Here is a 23,305-nt window from a genome sequence, read left to right on the forward strand (position 1 = left end):
TGTGACGATCACTTCAGACTGCCCACCAAACACTGAGGGCACGGCTGCAGTATGAACGGACAAAATTAATGAGTCTGAATAATGACGCAGATGCTGATAAATTACCTTTGAATAGAGACTACTGCAGTGAACTGACGAATTCCAAGAATGGGGATTTGCTATGTATGTTTATTAATTATTCATCATGTTCACTGACTAGCTAACCTGATAATTACGGACCATACTAAGGGAATCAGTATGTAAAAACCACAGACTCAGACGAGACAAAATTCCACAGGTTGTTGACAACAACTGGACAAGGACTATGACTATAAGACACAATGCTGACTAAATGAACACTGCCGTGAGCATACACACGCAGAAGGCTCAGAGGTGCCAAGTCGGCCGTGGAAATTCCACATTCCCACGAAGTTTTAATGCATTTTAGCCACCCAGAGAAGTGATAGGCGGAGATGAACATCCACCTGAATTTGAACTTGGGACACTCATACCAAGTGACCGCTGCTGATATCCCTGACAGCAGCGAGTCAAGGGACTTTTTTTCTCACAGCGCCGGCCAGCCAGATGTTTGGCCAAAAAGTGTGTGACGGAAACGAAATTAACCGGCTGCAGCTCCAGCAAATTCACGTTCCAATGAATTAGTCGTCCTTCAATTTTGCAGCGTCGTGACAGCGTCAAGCTTTTTACACCGCTGCACGGTGGAAGCCCGGCTTTGCTTCGCAATCACGGGCACAATATGTCCCGCATTACCGATTTAGCCGACAGGTCAACGACACTGCCTCTACCAACTGACATCATTACGCGAGTGGCATTGCGCCGAGATAGCGCATGTCCACTCTTTGCCCTGGCCAGCCTAAATCCACGCAGCTACCCAGCTGTGCCGGGGGACCCGATGGCTCCCCGCCGGGGCACACGCAAGGGTGCCGAACGGGAGACAAAGGGTCGAGGCCGCAGTCCTGCAAGCTGCTCGCTCGCGTCACTGCCGGCGGATTGGGCCTGCGCTTGGAAGGAGTTGCCCCTCTTCGGGGTGTTTGCCCTTGCAGACTGCGCAGAAGTCTTTGGAAGAGGCCGAGTATCCACATTGTGCTCCCACGGCACTCGGCCCGACCGGCCCGATTGACTAACTGCGGTGTATTTATACTGCTGGTGGACAGAAGCGAGGGGATTGTCAAGCAACTTGCTCCGCTGCTTCCACTGCCGTCGTGCCAGGAGAGTGAATGGAGCTGGCGACCTCTGGATCGCAAGTCCAGTTTCTATCCCTTACACCACGGCAGCATGGGCAGAGTTGGCCCTTCATAGGGCCAATTATATTTATTTGATGATACCGAATTGGCGGTGGTGCACAAGCACAAATAACAAGAAACTCAAAAGCTTTGGCAATAATACTCACTGCCATTAACAAAAAAATATTGATTTGTGTTTTTTTCCTTTATCAAGCAGCTTCTTTGCACGTATGTTGAATTTCTTTCGCAACGCACGTAGGCAACCTTGTTAATCGGAGGTGTGGGGGGGGAGTAACAGCAAACTAAACACAAAGATCAGTTCCAAAGGAATGAGTTTTCAATATAGATTTAAAGTGCATAGCTCCGGTGGCGTCCTTTTCGTCCACATCCTCGACTGGCCTTGGCTGCACTGCTCAACCAAGGTGGTCACACTTTGCGAGGATGCTTGAGAATAGGATGCACGTGGAGAAAAAAAACACATGAAGCGAGAATTTGTGAAAAAAATAATGGAAATCCGGAGAATGGGTGGGAATGCTCCGCACGGCGCAAGGGGAGGATGAAGACGATGATCCGTCTGGACGGCCAATATCGAATATCGGACAGGATGGAAGCCGTCTCGGTTGAAAGAGGCAACAACGAATATAGAGAAGTGTTGTGGACCACTGCAAGGGGATATCGGTGAAAAGGAACAACCGTGTCATGCCCCAGTGGCTCAAAAGCCTAAGGGACAGGGAGAAGAATAATGCTGGCTTTATCCAGATGGAGGAAGGTGGCAACGTATTCCAGACAAGTTGTGCGAGGCTCGCGGTGAGCTCAATTGTTGCGCCCGCTCACGCTTGGAGAAAACATCGAAAGGCAGCAGCAGGGCAAGCGGCAGACAAGGGCAGACGCTGTGACCGTGCGCGACCTCGAGGCGTGGACCCAGCCCAGCACCAGGGAACGACGATCGCGGGGGCCTGTAGCCGACCTCTGAACCCGGAGGTCACGCCGATGGATTGAAGAACTTCTTTGGCACCATGGGCAGCAATTTATAGTTCTGTGCCGAGCCTGGTAACATTTTACCGAGGCTATAGCTAGTGTCTTTGGCAGGCAAGGGTTGGTGGATCACGCAGAGTTTACTCCCAAGCCCCGCTTCTTTGTGAGTTGGCAGATGCCAGCAAATCGTTTCATGAGCCCATACGTGTTGACCGTTGAGTGTAATCCATTTATATTTGTGGGTTCGTGCTCTTGTAATGACATCTATTGGTTTGATTTGTCACGTGAGAATTGCCTCTCTATATATGCTGCCTATGATCGAATTTATTTCACGCACCAACTGTTTCGTCCGAACTACGAAGACAAGCAGGGCCAGATCGCACACCGTCTAGGAATACCACGTGTCAGGGCCTTTGGTTGGGAGGTGACTAAGGAGATGGCAGTACTGGACATTTGTGACAAAGAGCTTAACAGCTCATTGGATTCCTCCAGTACAAATACATATTCGGATTCTGTTCCGATTCTCATTCAGTACGGCAATGGTTTAAATATATGTATGTTCAACTTCTTTGGCACCATACATAGTCAACCGTGCTGATCGGCGGTGCGGGAGAAGGACAAAAAACGAAACACAAAAAGGCAGCTTTAAAGAAATCTGACTTTTGCAGAGATTTGAGTGCGATCTGTTCCCGTGAGTTCTCCCTCCAGGTTCTCTGGTTAATAATTATAATCGGGCATCAGGGCACGGCGGTTTCTCATCCCTGCTTCGGGAATGCAAGCGTGAAGAGAGAAATGAAGGCAGGCATGACGTCGGGAAATAATGAAATAAATAAATGAACAACATCCATCATTACCTATCCTCGCCCGCTGTTATGCACGTTCAGACGCGACTATTCGCCGCAGCGAAAGTGATGCCGCTGTTGAGCGTTAAAGTTGTCACACCTAATTGCTCTGAGCGTGCAATTTAAGTCACATAAAGTCATTTATTGCCATTGGAAACGCACGGAAAAATGTGTTTAAAAAAAACATTACTATAAAATCGCACAATCTGTGCGATTTGCATCCAATTACTTAACCGTCACAAACAGTCATAACACAACCATCGAATCAGACTATTCGGCAGTTCGCTATGCCGCGTATAATTTTTTAAGGATAAACGTTTCGTTTTAATGGGCAGCGCATTACGCTGAGCGCGGGGAGGAATTTGCAGTGACAAGGTGAGTTCGGCGCTTTGCGCGGCGGAAATGTCACTGCTTGTTGAAGCTAAGCGCACGGTATTGTCGCCGAGGTAGCTGCAGCTTACACTGAGCAACGTGAGCCCATTTCCCAGGACGAAGACGGCTGCTGTCAAAACGACGCTTTGAAAATCGGACCTAGATGTGAAATCTTGGATGATATGAAACATTAAACTTTTTTTTGTGATGGTCCGAAAACGTGGCTTCACAACAATCAGAATCTGAATATGTATTTATACTGCAGGAGGAATCGGATGAGCTATACTGTAGATCCTCTTTTTCACATATGTCCAGTAGTTCACGGATGCCCAGTCGTTATTCGCTGAGCCACTCTCTACAGAAAGCATTGCTCTCGGGCCGGAATTCTTCCCCATGGATATTTTACGGGTTGCAAATTACCAGAAGGTGGCACATGGTTAGAGGTAACCACTGGATGTGGTCTGCGGGGTGTGATGCCCTGGTTACATTACTCTGCGAGAGGTCCGAGAATGGATGCTTTCTGCATCTCATAAGGTGATGCCGACAGAACAATCTTGATAATTTAACAAGGGTAGAGGTGCAGCCCAGCTCTAGAGAGCACCGCCTGAAAGGAATTCTTGGCCTACTCTTCCACGCTGACCAGACCCCAATTCACCCCACCCCACGTGAACTGCCAATCAACTGCCGTGTACTCCCTCGTACCACTGGGCGAACAGAGGCGGAGGATTTAATCAACTTGCACCATTGTTTAAACTGCCACGCCAGCGGTTTAGAATCGCACCGGCAATTTCTTTATCACAAGTCCGGTGTGCTAACCATTGCATCACTATGCATCCCAACTGGGATAAAATCGTCGACACAATGACAACTTTCCCGTATTCATACACGTCATATATTTATGTTTGTTAAATGGCGGGAGACCACGGGACGTCAAGCACAGGCGGTTACTTGCCGCTCTGGAAACGTCTCCAAAGTCGATTTTGAGCTTCCCCATCGCTCGGATGATGGCGATGATGGACTGAATGGCGTTGCTGAACACGACCGCCGTGTACTGCTTGCACTCGTCCTCCGAGTAGCCGTCCTCGTGGATGATCCTGCGAGGAGGCAACAAGTTAGGAAATCGTCTCTCGCCAGGGGCGTCCGGGCCAAGCAGCGCAGCGGCAAATTGCGCTGGGGAATTGAGTCAGCCGCTCCTCGTGACAGCGGAAGGGGCGCAGAGCCCACGTGAAAAAACGGGCACAGAGCCCAGGTGGCAAATGGGCCACAGTGCCCACGTGGCAACGAGCGTGGGGCGCGTCGCTGCCACTGCGGTGGTGGCGGTGGCGGTGGCTCTTTGTGCCAATGCAGACGCGGTCAGCCGGCCCCGTGTGGCAGGCTGTGTGCCTACTCTACGATAGTTTGCACAGAGCAGGCCCAGGTGAATGGCTACAAGGGTTTATTCATAAAAAAAACTTTTGTAACTCTCGTAACCTTAAAACCTGCACTACTCTGCAAAGAATGTCTACGGAGCACACGCGCGCGTGGTGACCCCTACGCCTACGCCAAATCGCAAGCGCCCTAATCCCCGCGTTTGTTGTGCACTTTAACAACGCACACAAACACAGAAGCCACGCGTGAGACGTGGCCTGTAAGCCGCCAGTGTTGTGCCACGGTGGCGAGGTGTTAACAAGCTCGCCTGGTATACAGGAGGTCGTGGGTTCAATCCCGACCCTGGCCCCTGAATATTTGGAGTTTGCATGTTCTCTCTCCCCATGGTCACGATGGCTTTTCTCCAGGTCCTCCGGTGTTTCCCTCCACATTTAGAATCATGCGTGTAGAGTATTTGGCGGCTGTAAATGTCCACGTCATAAGCTACTTCGTTGAGCTATCATTTGTGGCCAGGTCGCTTCTGAAATAGTCGCATAGCGCAGTGGGGGCCTTGCCTGGTAAAATAAAAAAAATAGTTGAAATCGTTGTCTAGGTTTGTTTCACGTAGGAAAACCGCATCGTAATCTTCTGCTGCCCAGCAACCTATTTTAACGTCAAAAACACAGATAAACCACGGTCGTCTGCGCCCCTTCAATGAAGGAGGAATAGCAAAAACTACACCAACTTGTTCTCCTTGAAGCCCTCCACACCTCAATATTGGCATTGAGCTCCTGGGCACATTGACCATCACGCGCAAGACTGGAATGTCAAGAGGATGACGTGTAATAAAAACACAATTACACTTATAACTGGGGAATGGTGGCACAACGGTTAGCGTGCTGTGCTTAAGTACACAAGAGAACCGAGTTTGATTCCCGATCATGGCTAATATCGGTGATATCCCAACTAGTCTTGGGCCACCCCATTCACCAACCCGCACTGACTGGCGTGGTGGAGTATGGTCAAGAAAACCCCCCTTATGACTGACATGGAGTCAGAAGTCTTCCATCCAGCAAGCTTTGTTACGTGGAACATGATACAATCATTGCACATGGAACAATAATTAAATATGTATTCTCTTCTTTACCAATTCTTCATAAAGAATTCTAATGATATATGTGTCGTCGTTAACTTTTCTTATGCAGCATAATGTGGAGAGGATTACGATTAAAGTTGCGTATGCTGGCACTTACTTCATCTGCTTGACTATGGTGCTCTTCCCCGACTCGCCAGCCCCTGCAAAGACAAACAAAAGCACTTATTGAATGGCTTTGCAAAGATGACACCCGCAACCCTGGGGATTTACGCACAGAATGCACAAGAATGACGAGGGAGGTTTCAAGTCATTCCACCGCACTCATGCTCGCATGAAATAATTCTCACGAAGATTTGCATACAGCTGATACAAAGACAGCATTTAAATGTTTAGCAATGTTTCGCCTTAAGCGTAATGTGATTTGTTTACACTGGAAAGCCTCGCTGGATCTTAAGACTTTCTTTTCAGGAGAGTCATGCCACATTGGGGATGTCTGGCCATGAGTTCCATTTCATGAGAGTCTGGCTTCTTGTTGGAGAAAACAGAACAACCCTGCCCCCCCCCCCTAGAAAATTGAGCATTTGGAGGCAAGGGTTGGTAGGATCGCACGAATTTGCAAAACTCCCAAATCCACTGGGGTTGCGATGGAATACAGAAAGCAGATTGCATCCATCTGTGCGGATTTTTTTGTCACGGGTCATCCCCCCTCCCTCGATACACGCGTCAGCATGAAGGAAGGGGCAACACCGCCATGCCTCGGCTCTGTGACGTCGCTCGGTCAGGGCTCCGTGCCGAGTGGCATTCCACCAGCGGTGCACAACAGCTCCTCATGGGCCCTGCTGGTCCACATTCAGCACGACAAAACAACATCGCCCTTTCTTTCTTTTTTAGAATGTTTTCATCGCGTTGCTAACCGAGGCAACGTTTCAAATATCACCCTTTACAGGGTTCACAACTCTGTTGCCTTCTCGGGATTGTTGGCTAAACGATCAATTATTCACCATCCAACCGACGAACTGCAAAGTAACATTTTATAGCGCATGGCGTTGTGCAATATCGGCTTGTGCCGCAGTTCGGCGTTCATTCCACTTCCCGGACATTCATTTTGGCATAAGCTAGGAATAAAATGTGACTCGCCCAGAGGATAAATGCGTTCATTACCTTGCATTTGCTTGCAAGCACACTCTGTCCTTAGACACTGCAGGTGAGCGTTTACATTGGTATCAAGCTGTTGCATCCATTAAGTTGTTTTTCATTTTCGTCTCCAATTTGTTAAGCATTTGGAAAATTTTCCATCCACCGCATTGTATTACACGGAACGTCAACTGTTGAGTCGGAAACCTCCCAATAGAAAGTTTCTGTTTTGTAAAAACAAATAATTTATCCGAAGAGCCATCGGTCTATGCCAAGTATGCATAGCTTTCACCACTGGCATCATGCGGACATTAAGGGAGAGTACATTACAGTCCTGCTTTGGTGTAATGGCTCACGCGCTGGACGTGCAATCCACGCTGTGGAAGAAACGTGGGGCAAGTTTTTTTTACTTCCCCCCCCTGATTATTTCCCCGCCTCTGTCCACCAAGAAGTATCAATGGGTCCGCGAGGCGGTTATTAGGCAGGTCACGTGTGGTGGGATAAAGTGTGGGTACTTCCATCTCTTGCCAGATGTGTTTATCCAGCATGGTAAAATAGGTCCAATACCTCAAATAGAACCTAAAATACCTATTTCCACCTCCATGTGGCGATGGCTCTTTCCAGCTCTCTCCGAGCTTACATTTGCAAGCAAAATTTTTACATTGACATGCTAATCTCTCACAATACAATGGCCACCCCCAAAGCTTCGTTTCTGAGTTACATTCACTAACACAGCAACCGTTAGCTGTGTTAGTTAATGGCGGCTTGCTCTTTGATTGGTGTAGACCAGGGGTCGGCAACCTACGGCTCCGGAGCCGCATGCGGCTCTTTACGGACTGCTTCTTGACGATATGTACGTATGTACAGTATGTACTCAGATGCATTGCGGCTCTTGAAATACTGAATTTTGTACCGAATTGGAAAGAAATGGCTCTTCTTGTTATTTTGGTTGCCGACCCCTGGTGTAGACCTACTGCCGGGTATGGAGACCTCTCCCACATTAACATTAGCTGCCCCGCCCATCTCTAAACCTTTATAAACAGCTCTTTGATTGGCGTAGACCTACTGCAGGTTACGAATACCTCTCCTACATTAACATTAGCTGCCCCACCCATCTCTAAACCTTTATAAACAGCTCTTTGATTGGCGTAGACCTACTGCAGGTTACAGAGACCTCTCCTACATTAACGTCAGCTGCCCCGCCAATCTATAAACAGCCTGCGTCAGCAGCTTTCCCCCTCTTTTGTCACCTGATGACGATTGCTTGTGTTGCGATCGAAACGTCATGTTGTGATTATTTTCAAAAAAAAATTCTATCTACGTGGCTTTACCGAAAGACCCAAAGAATATGAGTTCCTGCAGACACGAAATCTTTGAGTCAAGATTTAGGTGCAACTCCCCTCCGGAGAAGCTCTCTGGAGCTCCCTCGAGCGGAGGCCCTTCCCACACGAGTGGCGTGAGCGGGCAAACAGCAGGGCTGCGCTTTTGCCTTTTACGTTTCAATGTACCCTTGTTGGCACTTTAATGCGAGAAACCTGACGATGTGTTTTAAGTAACGTGAAATGAAACAGCAATTTATATGCAAGGATCCACGGTGTACTTTCACCGCCATCGTCAAGGGGCACGGGCGGTGGGAGCCGGAATTAATGTATTCGTGTGAAGTTGCGTAACCACATCGGCGCCGGCCACCTTAGAAGGGGATTGTGTTCACAGCTCCAGGAATGCTAATCACGTGCGTGAGAGCCCCTCGCACATTTTCCAGCAAATGTCGAGAGTAAAACGCCCGTCCGTCACTTTAAAAGGCAACATTTTTAATCTCGCCCTAATCCTTACCAAGCTCCGCTGCGAACAATCGCTCGTTCTTAAGCGCTTGAACGGATAATTGTATTTATTGGAACGTTGTCAAGCACAAGTAACCAAATGTATCGTCCACCGTCTACTCTGCTGCACGCTGACGATAGCAACAACTTGGTGGAAGACAACAGTGCTTGTCCAAGGAATACTTGCCCCCTGTCATAGGAATGTGGAATTGCCACCACTGTCTCAGGCCTTTACATGGGAGATGAGGGAGGGCTTTTCCATGCTCATTAAGTCTGGCGAAGGTGGTTCACGAGAGCGCTGTGTCACCCATTCCTGCATCACGTCCACTGTGTGTATGTACGTTGAACTTCTTTCGCACCGTACGTAGCCAACCGTGATCGTCGGAGGTGCGGGGCAGACGGCTGTGATATATACACGATACTATGCAAGGAATTTCACACGGCTTTTTATACTCCTAAAATCACAACCAACCAAAACAATAAATATAATCCCTTTATAAGTCACGCACGCGGGGGTTAAACACGTGACAGTGGTAGAGCCCTTGGTTCACGGAGCAAAGCTTTCAATGTTTGGCCAATTCGTTTGCGGTAGAGTAATTAAATCAATAGATGTTCATAATCAGGTAAGTGCTATTTCAAAACAATAACTGCATACAAATGACGTACATTGTTGTTTCTTCTCGTTCTTCAAAAAGCATACCCACTAAACGCACATTCATCTTCATCTGCAATACTAATTACGGTGCCCTTAACCCAGGAAGGCCTCGCTGAGTCTCAGGACTATTTTTCAGGAGGGTCGTGCATTGGGAATATTTGTCCCCATTCCATGAAGGAGTGCTTGACTTGTGGGCATGAACCGAAATACCGGGTGAAATCTCCCGGATAAGAGGGAGTGACGCTTGAAGCTCCAACACAGACAGGTAAAAGCTAAACGTGCAGTGCCATCCCCTCGTCACCTGGCAGGCAAAGCCCACAACACCTGGGATTACCAGGCAGACACCCATCCAAGTCCTAACCAGGCCTAAATCCGTTTAGCTTCCGAGATCAAGGAGAATTTAAGGGTGGATTATTCGTCGGAAAAAAATCATGGAGACTGAACAGGGCCACTGTGATTGTTACTGTTGTGTTCACACTTAGACGCAGAAAGGAACACTTAAGCCCATTGGTAAAGACTGTACTCACACAGAGACGCTTTATTTTTAGGCTTTGAATGTCACTAATGATGCACTTCCACTCGCCCCAACGTGGACAATGAGCCCTATGTGATAAAACGGCCAACGCATCCTGTGGCGTGCGGATAAATAGTTCCAGCTCACAGGAAGTTTCTCAGCGTGAGGCGACAGCAAATCTACTCCAGGCGTCTATCCCACTCCTCCCACCGCCTCCACCACGACTGTCATCGTAAAACGCGTCCACACGGCTCGACGAAATAGCCATCTGCTCAGGTTCCACTTTGAAGTGAATTTCATTGGAAGCTTAAGCCGATGTCGTGCTTCGGAGTCGTTCGCACCTAATCCGTGGTCGTTAGGGAGGCTGGCTTTGCCTCGTGACACTGTGGGTCCACACATCTTTGACATGTGTGTATGAGTGTAAATATATTCATGCAAATGACACATGTCCTTGTCTGTTTACATACGAGGGCAACGATCACCCTGAATCACATTTCACTGTTTCTGGAACTCAAGCTTACGATGCAGTGTTTCTTTTTTCCTTAAAGTAATTCGTCCGAGTCAACTCTATTGACAGGAAATGTATTTTATTTAATATTCGATGTATGTTAATGAAGTATTTCCGAATTCTTCTGCGAAATGTGGTTGTTTTTGCCCTGATTTTTATTCGTGTTTTAGTTGTTCTCATTTCTATTTCGAACATTTTCTACTTCATGAGATTGCTTTTATTGATTTTGGTGATCCAGGTCACCCCTTTCAAAATTAGACTTTCGTACTGGTCTCTTGAGTACTCACCTGGTCAAACTAAATAAACCCGAGCGTGAAGACGCCACATTCAGTGGCAGTTATTATCCCTTTAGATAGAGGCAGCAATTGCCTTAAGAAGAAACGCGACTTGTCAAGGACACTGGCAACATTGAATCACTGCAACAAATCGAGCCTCTAATGCAAAGTTCTTGAGTAACGTCACGGACAGAGCTAAATGGAAGCCAACGACCACCGCCGTCTTTGATAAATGACACGGGCATTGAACACCTCAAGCGTGCGCCGTTGCCTCAATCGTTACCCCGTTCAAAAAAAAGAACGCGAAAAGCATTTGAAGAATTACAGACCCATTCGCTTCTAGCCACGTACCGTATATAAACAGTTGACGGAGATAGTGGAGCCGATTACTGGACACTTTGGAGGCCAATCGACCATGAAAGCTGGATTTTTATACGGAAATGTTTTTTTTCGAACATTGGCCACAAACGCAGGGTAGGATTTGCCACGCACTACAAATGGTACAGGCACAGGCCCAGGAATTGCTCGGTCGCGCCACTGCGAGCCGAAGGGCCTCGCACGACACGAGAGGGAGCTCCAGAGAGCCCCACGAGAGAGAGTATTTTTGGCCTACTCTTCCGCACTGACCAGACGTCTTGGAAGAGGTGGGAGTACTCACACTTTACACCAACCGCACGCGACACTGCCGATTGACCGACTGTGGTGCGCACAATTGTGCCGCCCGGGTGATTTTGTAGCTGGAGATTGCGCTTCACACTCTGGGGCGCCCTGCAGAAAAGTGGGGCATTTTAAATAACGCTTCGGAAAGCGTGGTTTTTGACACGAGCAGTTTCACGTTTGCGGACACGAATGTAAAACGTGGCTATCGAAACAGAGAGAGTGTCCGATACAAGAGCGTCGAAACGCTCTCAAAGATCACGACTTCATCGCGGCAAAGCCCACCGATGCCGCCGCGCCTCGCCAAGGCTCGCCGTCCCTTCCTCTGGCAGAACCGGCGCAGCTCCTGCACAGCAGACTTCTAAAAGCTCCTCAGTGGGCATCTAGCAAATCCATAGGGGTGGTGTGCACCCGAGTGGCACAGCGTGGGAGGACACGGTGATGCTGGTTTTGTCCGTCGATCTCTCTGACCCTCTTCTCTCTGCTCCGAAGAAGGGCCGTCTGGAACGCTCCTCCAACTGATTTCTTTAAAATTTCTTTATGTGTTTAGTATGTTGTCCCCCCCGCCCCGCACCTCTGATTAGCACGGTTGCCTACGTACGGTGCGAAATAAGTTTAACATACGTGCATATTGCCCAAAAACTGCAATCATTCTTCAGCTGTAATATCCAGGGGGCCACATAATACATTTACCCTGTGCCGACGGGACACGTGCTGTCACACATCGCACGAACAGACGCCGCTAATCTGCACCACTTGTCCAGGTTTTCTCATCTCTCTCGTGGGTTATCTCACTTTCATCTCGCTAAATCGGTGTAATCTCTTGTCTACGACTCTCTTTTTATCATCTATCGATCCTTCATCTTGCTGCAATAATCTGTTTCTCTTTATGTCATCGGCGAGCCCCCGTGTATATCCCAAGGGGGCCATATCTCGGGCGGGTCACTCCAACAGCCTTGGCAGGCCTCATCTGGCCCCAGGCCACATGGTGAAGAAGAACCCTGGCCTGTGACGTACATAAATGCAGTCTTGCTGTGTACGGACGGCGGTGTTGATAACGAAATGTTGAGAGGGTGTTTTTTTTTTTTGGTCTGTGCTTTTCGCACCACCGCCAATGCAGTCCCACACCTCTTTCGTTGAAGTATTCACATGTCTAACTGTCTTTAATAAAAAAAAAACTAAACTTTTCAGGTCGCAAAAGGCCGACTAAAAATGTGACGTAAACGCCCCAAGTTAAACACTTCAGCCGCACATTATTCAGCATTGCCTTGTGCGCTAGCAAAGTCTCATCATGTTGACGGAGTCCTCTTTACCAAATAACATTCTATACCTGCGGTGTCCGTTGAGCACATCTCTCTCTTGGTGAGACCCAGAAAATCTAAACTTTTTTCAGCGTTCGTTTATCGAAACAAATTCTTCTGGTTGATGTAGTAAGTCACAACGGCGAATAGGCGGTCAAACCACCCCCCCCCCAAAAAAAAAAATGAAACGCATGTTTATGCAGAGAAACAGAGCGGAAGATGATTTATTTATTTAGTTACCTTATTATTGCTGCGTCAACATTTCCTTGAGCTCACATTGTGTACTAAAATTAGTCTGGCAACTGCAGCGCTTTCCTGCGCTACAACTAAACCATGCAAAAATAAAATAAATGTGATGCTTGTAGTTTGTATACACACATACACACTCTACAATATACACAATCTTCCCAAGGATGCCACCACACATTAGTCGAGCTGAAACGTCAAAAGTGAATGACGCCACTACCTCTCAAACGTCGCTAACAAGAAACGCGTCGGCCAATTCAAGACACCGAAAGCCAAACCCTTAAAACACAGACGTTAAATAATTTCAGCCGGAGTGCATATTTTGTATTACAATGTTGCCTTGCGTAGCCGATGTGAGCTCGCCTGTGATGAATCACGCGTTTAATTGTCCACTCTGCTGGTTGCTACGGAGTGCCGGGTGCAATTTTTATGATTACAATGATGGTAAGAGAAGGAATTGGACCCCAGGCCCCCACGTGCATGGTTAGAGTACGAAGCACGCCTCCGATTTAGATTTGGGGCTGACTCGCGACTGAAAAATTCAGCCGCGATGTTGAGACGTGGAGGGTTGTTTCTGATCGCTATTGCAGCAGATACCGAAAACTGCCCTTCTGAAGGGCTCTTTTTGAAATTATGTTTTGCCGTTTCACACCCCGCCCCTCCCCCCCGGTGCTCAGCTGTTGTGGAGTTCCGCCCACTTCTCCGGAGGACAGAACACAACGCAGAGTCCCCTACTCATCGTCTCCGAACTTTGTTATTGTATCGTTGCTGGCCATTGCAGCCGAACAGGCGCCCACCGCCCCACTGCCTCGCATGGGAGGAGAGGGGACAGGGCAGACCGGCTACACTTACAAACAAATGAGTACAATTTTTTTTTACTTTTTTTTAAAACGCGCCTTAATGAAATGTACCCTACTAGTAATGGCAGAACTCCACGGCTCCAGGAAGAGGCCCCGAAGCTTGCCATAACGTAAGCGGCCGTGGTGATTTACAGCCAACGTCAGTTGAGCGTGGACAATTAGACCCAAGCCGAAACATAACATGTAAAAAATTATGTTTAAAAATATATGTTTTATGATAGAATATAGTATTGTCATCAGTATTACATAAGTATACCAAGTTTGCAGTCGATACCATGTTGGGAAGTGGGTTAAAATTGTGTTACAAGATTTGAGGATACAACAACAGACAGAGTGAGTTAATAAAAAGCTTGTAATAATAAAACGAGAGAGCACTTCCACCGCATTCTTCACAACACACGCACGTGGCACTATTCTAGGGCTCGCCCCTTTACTCCAAAGGTATCCGTGGCTGTCGTGTCCCACATTGTCGTCCGGAGTGTTCATATTCACGGTCGCGTCGCTTGCGGTGCTCAAAACACCGAGTCCACGCGGTTCCACGCACTCCAACCCACGTGGGTCAGTGCTCTCCACTGCCCACCGCCAAGAGCCAGTGGCGGAAATGTCACATTCTTATGATAGGGTCAACATCAGAAAATTATAAGTCGACCCACTGTTGACCCCACCGTGAAGTTATCACTTCACGGTGGGGTCAACAGGATGATGGGCTGAGTCAACCCCTCCCCAGAATGGATTTGAACTCTCAAAATTCAAAGTTGTGAACTTGCTCACGACTGCTGAGCCACCAGGCCTGATTAATCGTAACGAGGGCAATGATTGAAGGTGTTTTGAAGTCACAGCCAATGCTCTTTCATGGCCACTGGCTTTTATAATGCTGCCAACCTCGTGGTGCCGAAAAAAAATCACTCGCCACCGATAAAACTCAAACCGCATGGGACTACGCCAAAAACAACTACACAGTACCGCTATATATATACACACACATTCACAGAGGCCATATGTTTCATATATATTGGATAAAAAACCCATAACTACCTAAATATGTTTTATTGCGCTTAAGTACAGTACGGCCGTTGCATATTGTAAATACGTTGCACATGTGTTCCAGTGAATGTTTGCAATGGCAGAGTTGTATACATGGGTCCAGATATGGTATAAAATGCGTACATTATCTGGACCCGTTCTGGGCCTCTCCTATGTCAACTCAGCCCTAGTGCCGTGTGCAAACATGGCCACTCGGGAGACAAAGGCGGCCAGGCGTGGTGCTAGCCACCCAGGCCATGCTGGCCTGTACTAACAGCACTTGCCCCAACAGTCGGTCAATGCTATATGGGGGATCTGTGTCTTTGTTGTAGAATAGCCACCTCAATTGCAGATCAAACTCAGGCATGCTTCTCAGTCAACCGATATGTTTATACTGGTAGGAACCCACTGGTTGCACCAGCCCACAGGGGATTATTGTGTCCGTCCGTCGTGCAGGGAGGGGCTGGGTGGGGAGGGAGGGGCTGGGTGGGGAGGGTGGGGAGGGTGGGGCTGGGTGGGGAGGGGCTGGTCACCCCGTGGTGCCCTTATAAAACTCAACGTTTAACCAACTCACGCCGGCTTGTGCCCGCCCTCACAGTCGGGCATATTTGCGAAATACACCACGCCGCCATTGACCCTGGCCATTGACCGAGCAACCCAACGTTCCTACCAGCTCCCTCTGCAGGAATGTGTTTTTAAATAATGAGCAGTTCGCCATTATAAAGTTCAACACCATATCTCGGTACAAACCAATTCTTGCCAACCAAACACAGACGCCGATTCCGGGATCGTTTGGGTCAAAACCGAGACAGGTTGAAACGATATCTACAGCAGCTGTTGCCAAGCTTGGCCTGAAATTCAATCTTGTATTGCTCTGTCCACGTGCAAGCTCCTGGCCCCACCACTACATCTGTACCCGTCCATAGAAATCAACTACTCTCGGAACAGACTGCATATACCTATATATATAGCTGTAGATAAGGATATTCAACATCACATCTCCCGCCATGATTCAGGGTCACGATTCGATTCGAGAATAAAAAGTGTTTAGTCTTGTTTCACCATTTCATTTGCATTGTTTATTCAGTTATCCTGAATATATCACCATACAGGTAATAATAATAATAATTCACAGTCCTTTGTCAATCCACAGCTGGATGAAGGCCTCCCCGTGCCGTTATGTCATGGGAGTTGTTTGACCATAAATCACCAGGCTGGTGAGTTCAAATATCACAGACCACTGATGTTAGCCATGGGCAGGGAATCAAACCTAGGTGGCCAACTTCAAAGCACAATGCACAAACCACTGCACCACCACCCCTGACCCCCTTGCATTAACGTATAATGTGCGTATAATTTGCATGCGTCATTGTGCGCATTCTCGTGCGCACAAATGGAGGCGTGCAACGAATTTACGTGAATAAGAGTGGGCTTGGCAGCATACGTCGCGAGAACGGGCGATGAACGGCGACCGAGACTCACGACGGAGCGGCAGGCAAAGGAGGGAACGCGCCCAAGAGGAAGTCCGATGCAGGGACGGAGGCGCGGGGTCAGGTTAGGTGCAGGTGGCAGGTGGATTGTTGTATCGCAGGACCGCGGGTGATGGGGGAGACACACAGAAGATCGCGATCGTTTAATGTTCACACATCTAATCGTGCGTAGCTTTGTATTCCGTAACGTGTACACACTGCCGTGCCGCCGAGAGCATTTTGGGAGGTTGCCCGAGCAATTGCATGGAAACTTGCGAGAGGGCAGATGGAAGATTATATTTTTTTCCAGGTGCAACAACATACCAAGCACGCACAGTTGGGGGCCGGCAGAATCGTCGGCTTTGCAGAGCGGATTGCCAGGAACACAAAAGCGGTGAAGAGAGCTCTCGAGAGGAAGCCGGCACGCGAGGTGGTGCCAAGAAAGGTCACCGCGGCCTCACGCAAAAAAAAACCTGGTCAATGAGCGAATGCGATTCTAATAGAAATAATAATAATAATAACAATCAAATACAACGTCACCGAAGGGAACGCCACGGGCACTGCTTGTTTGCTCGCGCAGTGACTCGCGCGCACATTTCGTGTCAAGGGTACCACGATCTGTTGCTGACGCCCGTGCCTTTGTGAATGTTGGTTTTGTTGTTGTTGTTGTTGTTGACGCCCGTGCCTTTGTGAATGTTGGTTTTGTTGTTGTTGTTGACGCCCGTGCCTTTGTGAATGTTGGTTTTGTTGTTGTTGTTGTTGACGCCCGTGCCTTTGTGAATGTTGGTTTTGTTGTTGTTGTTGTTGCTGACGCCCATGCCTTTGTGAATGTTGGTTTTATTATTGTTGTTGTTGTTGTTGTTGACGCCCGTGCCTTTGTGAATGTTGGTTTTGTTGTTGTTGTTGTTGTTGACGCCCATGCCTTTGTGAATGTTGGTTTTATTATTGTTGTTGTTGTTGACGCCCGTGCCTTTGTGAATGTTGGTTTTATTATTGTTGTTGTTGTTGTTGACGCCCGTGCCTTTGTGAATGTTGGTTTTGTAGTTGTTGTTGTTGTTGTTGTTGACGCCCGTGCCTTTGTGAATGTTGGTTTTATTATTGTTGTTGTTGTTGACGCCCGTGCCTTTGTGAATGTTGGTTTTGTTGTTGTTGTTGTTGACGCCCATGCCTTTGTGAATGTTGGTTTTATTATTGTTGTTGTTGTTGTTGACGCCCGTGCCTTTGTGAATGTTGGTTTTGTTGTTGTTGTTGCTGACGCCCATGCCTTTGTGAATGTTGGTTTTATTATTGTTGTTGTTGTTGACGCCCGTGCCTTTGTGAATGTTGGTTTTGTTGTTGTTGTTGACGAGCCGAGCGCGGGCTCCCAGCAGCGGACGGCAATTTAGCGCCGGACGCAAACGGGACGACTGCAACGGTCTCGACCGATTCGGGGACTGCTGCGTGATGAGAGGGGGTAATGGGAGGGACCGTTGCGTGATGAGAGGGGGAGAAACACTGCCGAGATTGAGAAGGAGCTCGTGCTTAGGGGCAAGATGGATTAATGCGCAACAAGACCACGTGAGATGGTGGCGGTTTGTGGGAGGCTTTCACCTAGCAGTGGGTACATCATGGAAGGTACGAATGATGATGATGGTGGGGATGCAGCCTTATTGCTGTCTGGAGCCCACTTAGCTACAGGAATTTAAACCTTGTGAAGGAAAAGCGACGAAGCTATCTGCGCAGCAAAATTCCAGTCGAGTTCGGCACCAAACACACAACGCTCGCCAAAGTCGTGAGCCCCATTGTCGCCGTCGGGTCAAAGTGCACTCGTCGCACTCCCCGGCTTACGCTCGTGGAGGAGGCTCGTCAGAGCCATTTGGCCACCCACGTCAGCGCGCGCACTACCCATTTAAGGGTGGGAAATGATGGAAAGGAAAATCGCAGTTTTCAAGTGCAACGTGCCAATTACGCAAGATGGGGGAGGGATGGCGGAGAGGCGGGGGGAGGGGGGTACCTTGTGTCCTGCTACGGCTCTGTAATTGAGGGCCCGTTGCCCGTCATCGTGCTTACTGACTGCACGAGTTCAATACTGAAGCTCACGTACGTGGAATCACGTGCGTAGAGAATCGATGTTTTTCCATCTGTGTTTGTTCTCTGTAATCGGTTGTTCGTGTACCAATCGGGCCACTCGAGGCCGCTACATTCAGCGTGACTGCGTCCACAGATTAATTGATTATAGAATTACCCCACAAGCTTTAATTGTGACAAAAAAAATCGAATCGCCGATGCGTTCATGCGTTACGCACTTTGTCAAAAAAGGAAAACACAAAATGTGTTGAGCAAATGGTTAAACGAAGCGGTACAAGATTTGAAAACAATGACGTTGACGAACACGGCTTCCGGCAAACAGACGTGGAGTGATTAGGAGTTGGAAAGCGATTCGGCCAATTATATATATAAAAACAATATATATTTTTTGTTTACATTTTAGGGAACTCAGCGACCACTCGTGGCTGCAGGGGTCACGTGAACCCGTTACAGACATCTACAAATAAAAAAAACACAAATCGATCCTCATGGCCGTAATTCTGCCCTTGCATCGCGAGCTGAAGGATCGATATTGCTGATAATGGGCACCCCATGCTCCCCGACTAATGATTTTTAATACGCATGCCCCGTTTACATTGATCAGCACCTCACGCGTGATGGGGTAAAGCGTGAGTATCTCCGCGTGTTCCAAGGCATCTGACCAGTGTGGGAGCGTAATATTGACGAGAGCAGCTGTCTCGGGCTCCGTCTCGCGGAGCCCGATCATCCTGCAGTGGCGTGAGCAAGCCATTGCAGGGCTGCACCTTTGCCTTTACGTTATCTTTTTTGTCATGACAATAATCCGAGCGTGACAAAATGATAAAAAAAATTCCGTCGTCGCTAAAGTAACTGGGATAATGCGCTGCGTTCGGAGGTGCACATAACGTACAATGTGATTAAACTTTCACTCTCCTCAAGTGTTACTTTCAGTAAAAGGGTTAAACGTCACGAGACACTTTAAACTTTCTGCTCTTGCTCCAATTATCTGCGCTCATCCAGCCAAGACTAATGTCCAGTTAACTGTGCGGGGAGGAAGGAAGGACGCAGAGAGGGGGAAGCGGAGCTGGAGGAGCAGGAGGAGGTGGGATGGAGAGGGGCACGGCGAGGGCTGGGTTACCGTGACAACCTGCGGAGCAATTGCAAGCAAAGGACTCTCTCTCTCTCTCTCTGCTCGTTGTGCTAATTTAAAACAATAATACCCGCCGAATTCATAATATATTTTACAAGTTATTTTTTACGCGCACGCGATAACACCGCAACGCCTGCACCGGCTTCCCTACAAACTCCCGTTTCGCATCTTGAATTTGGAAACCACCGACTGTCGTTCGGAGCTTCGTGCGCCGGATCAACGTGGGCACGCCGCGTGTGCCGCGCACGCGATGTGCGTCGTGCCCCTAGGGGGGGGGGGGGGGGGTCTCCCTGTTGCCGAGGCGAGACCGAATCGCCGCGACACGAGGAGGCAATGACCGAGGCTGCATAGTTCTTGGACGCGCCGCACAAAGGTGCGCCGCTCACTCCGCCCGCAACAAAATTAGATCTCAAGAAGCGCTCCCTCGTATCGTCGAGCGGAGGTTGTGGGCGCCTATCTGGCGGATCGCAGTGAACCGCCCGGCACCGCTGATCTGTTCGTTTCACTCCTCGACGTTGCGTGAGGGAGCACAGATAACCCGGCAGTGGTTATCTCTGGGATACCTTGAGGTCATCGCCCAGGGGTTAGGTCAAGGCGCAGCCCTGCAAATGCTCGCTCCACGCCACTGCTGGTGTACTGGCCTCCACTAGAGGGAGCTCGAGGGAGCCCCTCTAGAGTGTATTTGGCCCGCTCTTCAACGCCGGATCAGATATCTCGGCAGAGGTGGCAGTGCCCACACTTTACCTCCCAACAGGCGCCCTGCCGAAAAGCCTCCGTGGCAGTGGCAATTGAGAATAATCGGGTAAATGCGGTGAAATATCGGCGAATTAGCAGCCCTCATTCACACCGTAAACCAGTGCCAGATTAAGCTAGTGCGGGGCCTGTAGCATATGTTATAAAGGGGCCCTAAATAAAACACATACATATTAAAACACAACATTTTTACTTGCATAGTAAAGTAATTCTATTTTTTTATTTGCTATACAGCCAGATAATGACAAATCACTAACCTTAAACACTCATTCTAGATTTGAAGTTTTCGTGACTGCAAGGATCCATACTCTTTGGTTTTTTCGGTAAAGCCACGTAGGTAAAAAACTAATAAAAATAAATAAAAATGAAAACAACTAAATTAAAACAAATCACGACGTTTCGAAGGCAACACAAGCCTCCGTTAAACACTCAGTCGTTCATAAAAGTTGAAGGCAGTATAGTACTATATAATAGAGCAAGTGCAGAATCACTAAACCGGAATTGATAGCTTAAAATAATTTAGCGCGGGCCCTCGAAAGTCCGGGGCCCGTAGCAACATATGTAGCTACTCTTGCTACTGGGATACTCCGCACTGCCGTAAACAACGTGAGCAGTCGCGCCAATCATCCGTCGCAGTTGCGAGCACGCCGCAGCGTCAACCGACCAAGGTCTGTTCCAGCGATCGGCCGCAATAATTTCTCGCGATTTCGTTTTTTTCCTGTGCCAAGAATTTGCTTTGCTCACAAAGCAGGGATGCGATTTCGAAAACAAGATATAGTTTCGGAGGCTCACTCAATTACGCGCGGTAAATAAGTCGGCCGCGTGTACATTTTTTCCACCCCGGCATCGCACAGCTCATTTAACGGGCAGGCAAATGGATGATTCCCCCTCACTCAGCTCCGCAGAAAATGAAATATCTATTTTACAGCATCTCAAGATGCCGGGCAAAAACTCCGTGCACATCAAAACACGATTTGTGTATTTGTAGCGTGTGTGTGTGTGTGTCGGTGACAGGTTCATTCCGTGTGTGTGAAGTGGCCCTTGTACCAAATGAGAATACAAATCATGTTCGCTACGAAACGTCCGCGCAGATAAAAACGTTACAGATGCCGGGGAGAAAGAAACATTCAGCGCGAGTTTGTGTGCCGTGTACAGTAATAAGGATGACATCTTATATCGGCATTTTATCTGCACCTCCGATTAGCACGGTGGGCGACGTGCGGTGTGAAAGAAGTTCAGCATACATACGTGGCACCATTCCAATCTGCGAGCGTCATTACAGCTTTTTCATTCACTATGACTATCGCTATCGTCACAAATTGTCAATCTTTTTTTTAATGCATTTGTGAAATGCTTCATATTGGTTGGAATAGAGAGCACACTAATAGTGCATCTTTTAAATCAATACCATTCCCAAGTGGTCAGTGTTAAAAATCAAATAGCAATACCACGAGTGATGTTTCAATCACACTTTTGTTAATCGGTGCTCTCGTCTGAACTGTGGCGAGATGTTAACTACCTCGCCTAACATGCAGGAGGTCGTGAGTTCGATCCCGACCCTCCGTAACGCCGGAATATTTGGAGTTTGCATGTTTTCCTCGCGGTCGCATGGATTTTTCTCCAGGTCCTCCGGTTTTCCCCTCCACATTTAGAAACACGCGTTTAGAGTATTTAGTTGCTATCAATTTCCACATTGTAAGCCACTTCATTAAGATATGATTTGTGATAATCAGGTCGCTTTTGAAAAAGAGCTATATAGCTCAGTCGGCCTTAGCTGATAGAATTAAAATAGTTTCGTTTATTTAGGTTGCTGTGGTTGCTACATTTTGCACCGATTTGGATCCTGCAGCACCATGAGTATGATTAATGTGTTAGTTGAACGGAATGCCTGCAAAATTCCCTCTCTATTGGCCGAGTAAATGAGCGGAAGGTTTTCACGGGTTTGATGTACAGTACGCATCGGCTCTCTGATGTGTTTTCGGATTGTACGGCGTGATGTGTGTGCGTGATATCCGACGTTTTGGTTCACGATCATATTTCTATTACTTTTTTACCAACTCAAATTTTTACCGCCTAATTCAATAAACACCCAAATTCAAAAGCCAATCATCGCACCTCCCGGATTTCACATTCCTCCTGGAAGACACCGGCGAAACCCATCAACTGCACGATCAAACCACCAATAGACCGATATGCGCACACCTCCTCGACGAATGTGAAATTTAATAAAATCCCACAGCAGCACGGCCGTACCACGCAACCCAAACTATGGACCCGTATAGCTAAACCACTGGTAGTTTTGTGCTCCTTCGACGGAGGAAGAGGAACCGCGCAACTACACGAACTCTCTCTCTCTCTCCATCTCTGCCGAAGCCCTCTCATCGTGGCTGTCAAGAGCTCGACATTGGCATCGACTGCAGAGCTTCGGCAATTGTTGGCGCTGCCTTCCGCGCGTGGCATGCCTGTGATCAGTCCTCGTCGCCTCTCTCTTCTTCGAGCGAGCGAATGCTGGCTTGGTCTGCGCCAAATGAAGTGGGGACCCAATCCGTAACCCGAGGGTGCCTCCCGCAACGCATGGTGAACGGGCCGCTGGAGGTGCCCGAGGGTGGCTCCCTCAACGCGTGGTGAACGGGCCGCTGGAGGTGCCCGAGGGTGGCTCCCGCAACGCGTGGTGAACGGGCCGCTGGAGGTGCCCGAGGGTGGCTCCCTCAACGCATGGTGAACGGGCCGCTGGAGGTGCCCGAGGGTGGCTCCCACAACGCATGGTGAACGGGCCGCTGGAGGTGCCCGAGGGTGGCTCCCTCAACGCATGGTGAACGGGCCGCTAGAGGTGCCCGAGGGTGGCTCCCGCAACGCGTGGTGAACGGGCCGCTGGAGGTGCCCGAGGGTGGCTCCCTCAACGCGTGGTGAACGGGCCGCTGGAGGTGCCCGAGGGTGGCTCCCTCAACGCGTGGTGAACGGGCCGCTGGAGGTGCCCGAGGGTGGCTCCCTCAACGCATGGTGAACGGGCCGCTGGAGGTGCCCGAGGGTGGCTCCCTC

At 48.7% G+C, this 23,305-nt stretch overlaps 1 protein-coding gene across 1 annotated transcript in view; it reads right to left on the reverse strand.

Annotated features, from left to right (window-relative positions):
* LOC144732901 (guanine nucleotide-binding protein G(i) subunit alpha-1) overlaps window positions 1-23,305 on the reverse strand; it is a 72,851-nt gene that overhangs the window by 23,507 nt on the left and 26,039 nt on the right. The window contains exons 2-3 of the mRNA XM_078614564.1: window positions 6,013-6,055; window positions 4,365-4,506 (exon numbers count right to left, since the gene is read on the reverse strand). Of these exons, the coding sequence (XP_078470690.1) occupies window positions 4,365-4,506; window positions 6,013-6,055 (185 nt within the window). The remainder of the gene's footprint in view (window positions 1-4,364; window positions 4,507-6,012; window positions 6,056-23,305) is intronic.

Source organism: Lampetra planeri, chromosome 44 (assembly GCF_965212315.1).
Source record: "Lampetra planeri chromosome 44, kcLamPlan1.2.h2, whole genome shotgun sequence".
Classification (NCBI taxonomy): Eukaryota; Metazoa; Chordata; class Hyperoartia; order Petromyzontiformes; family Petromyzontidae; genus Lampetra; species Lampetra planeri.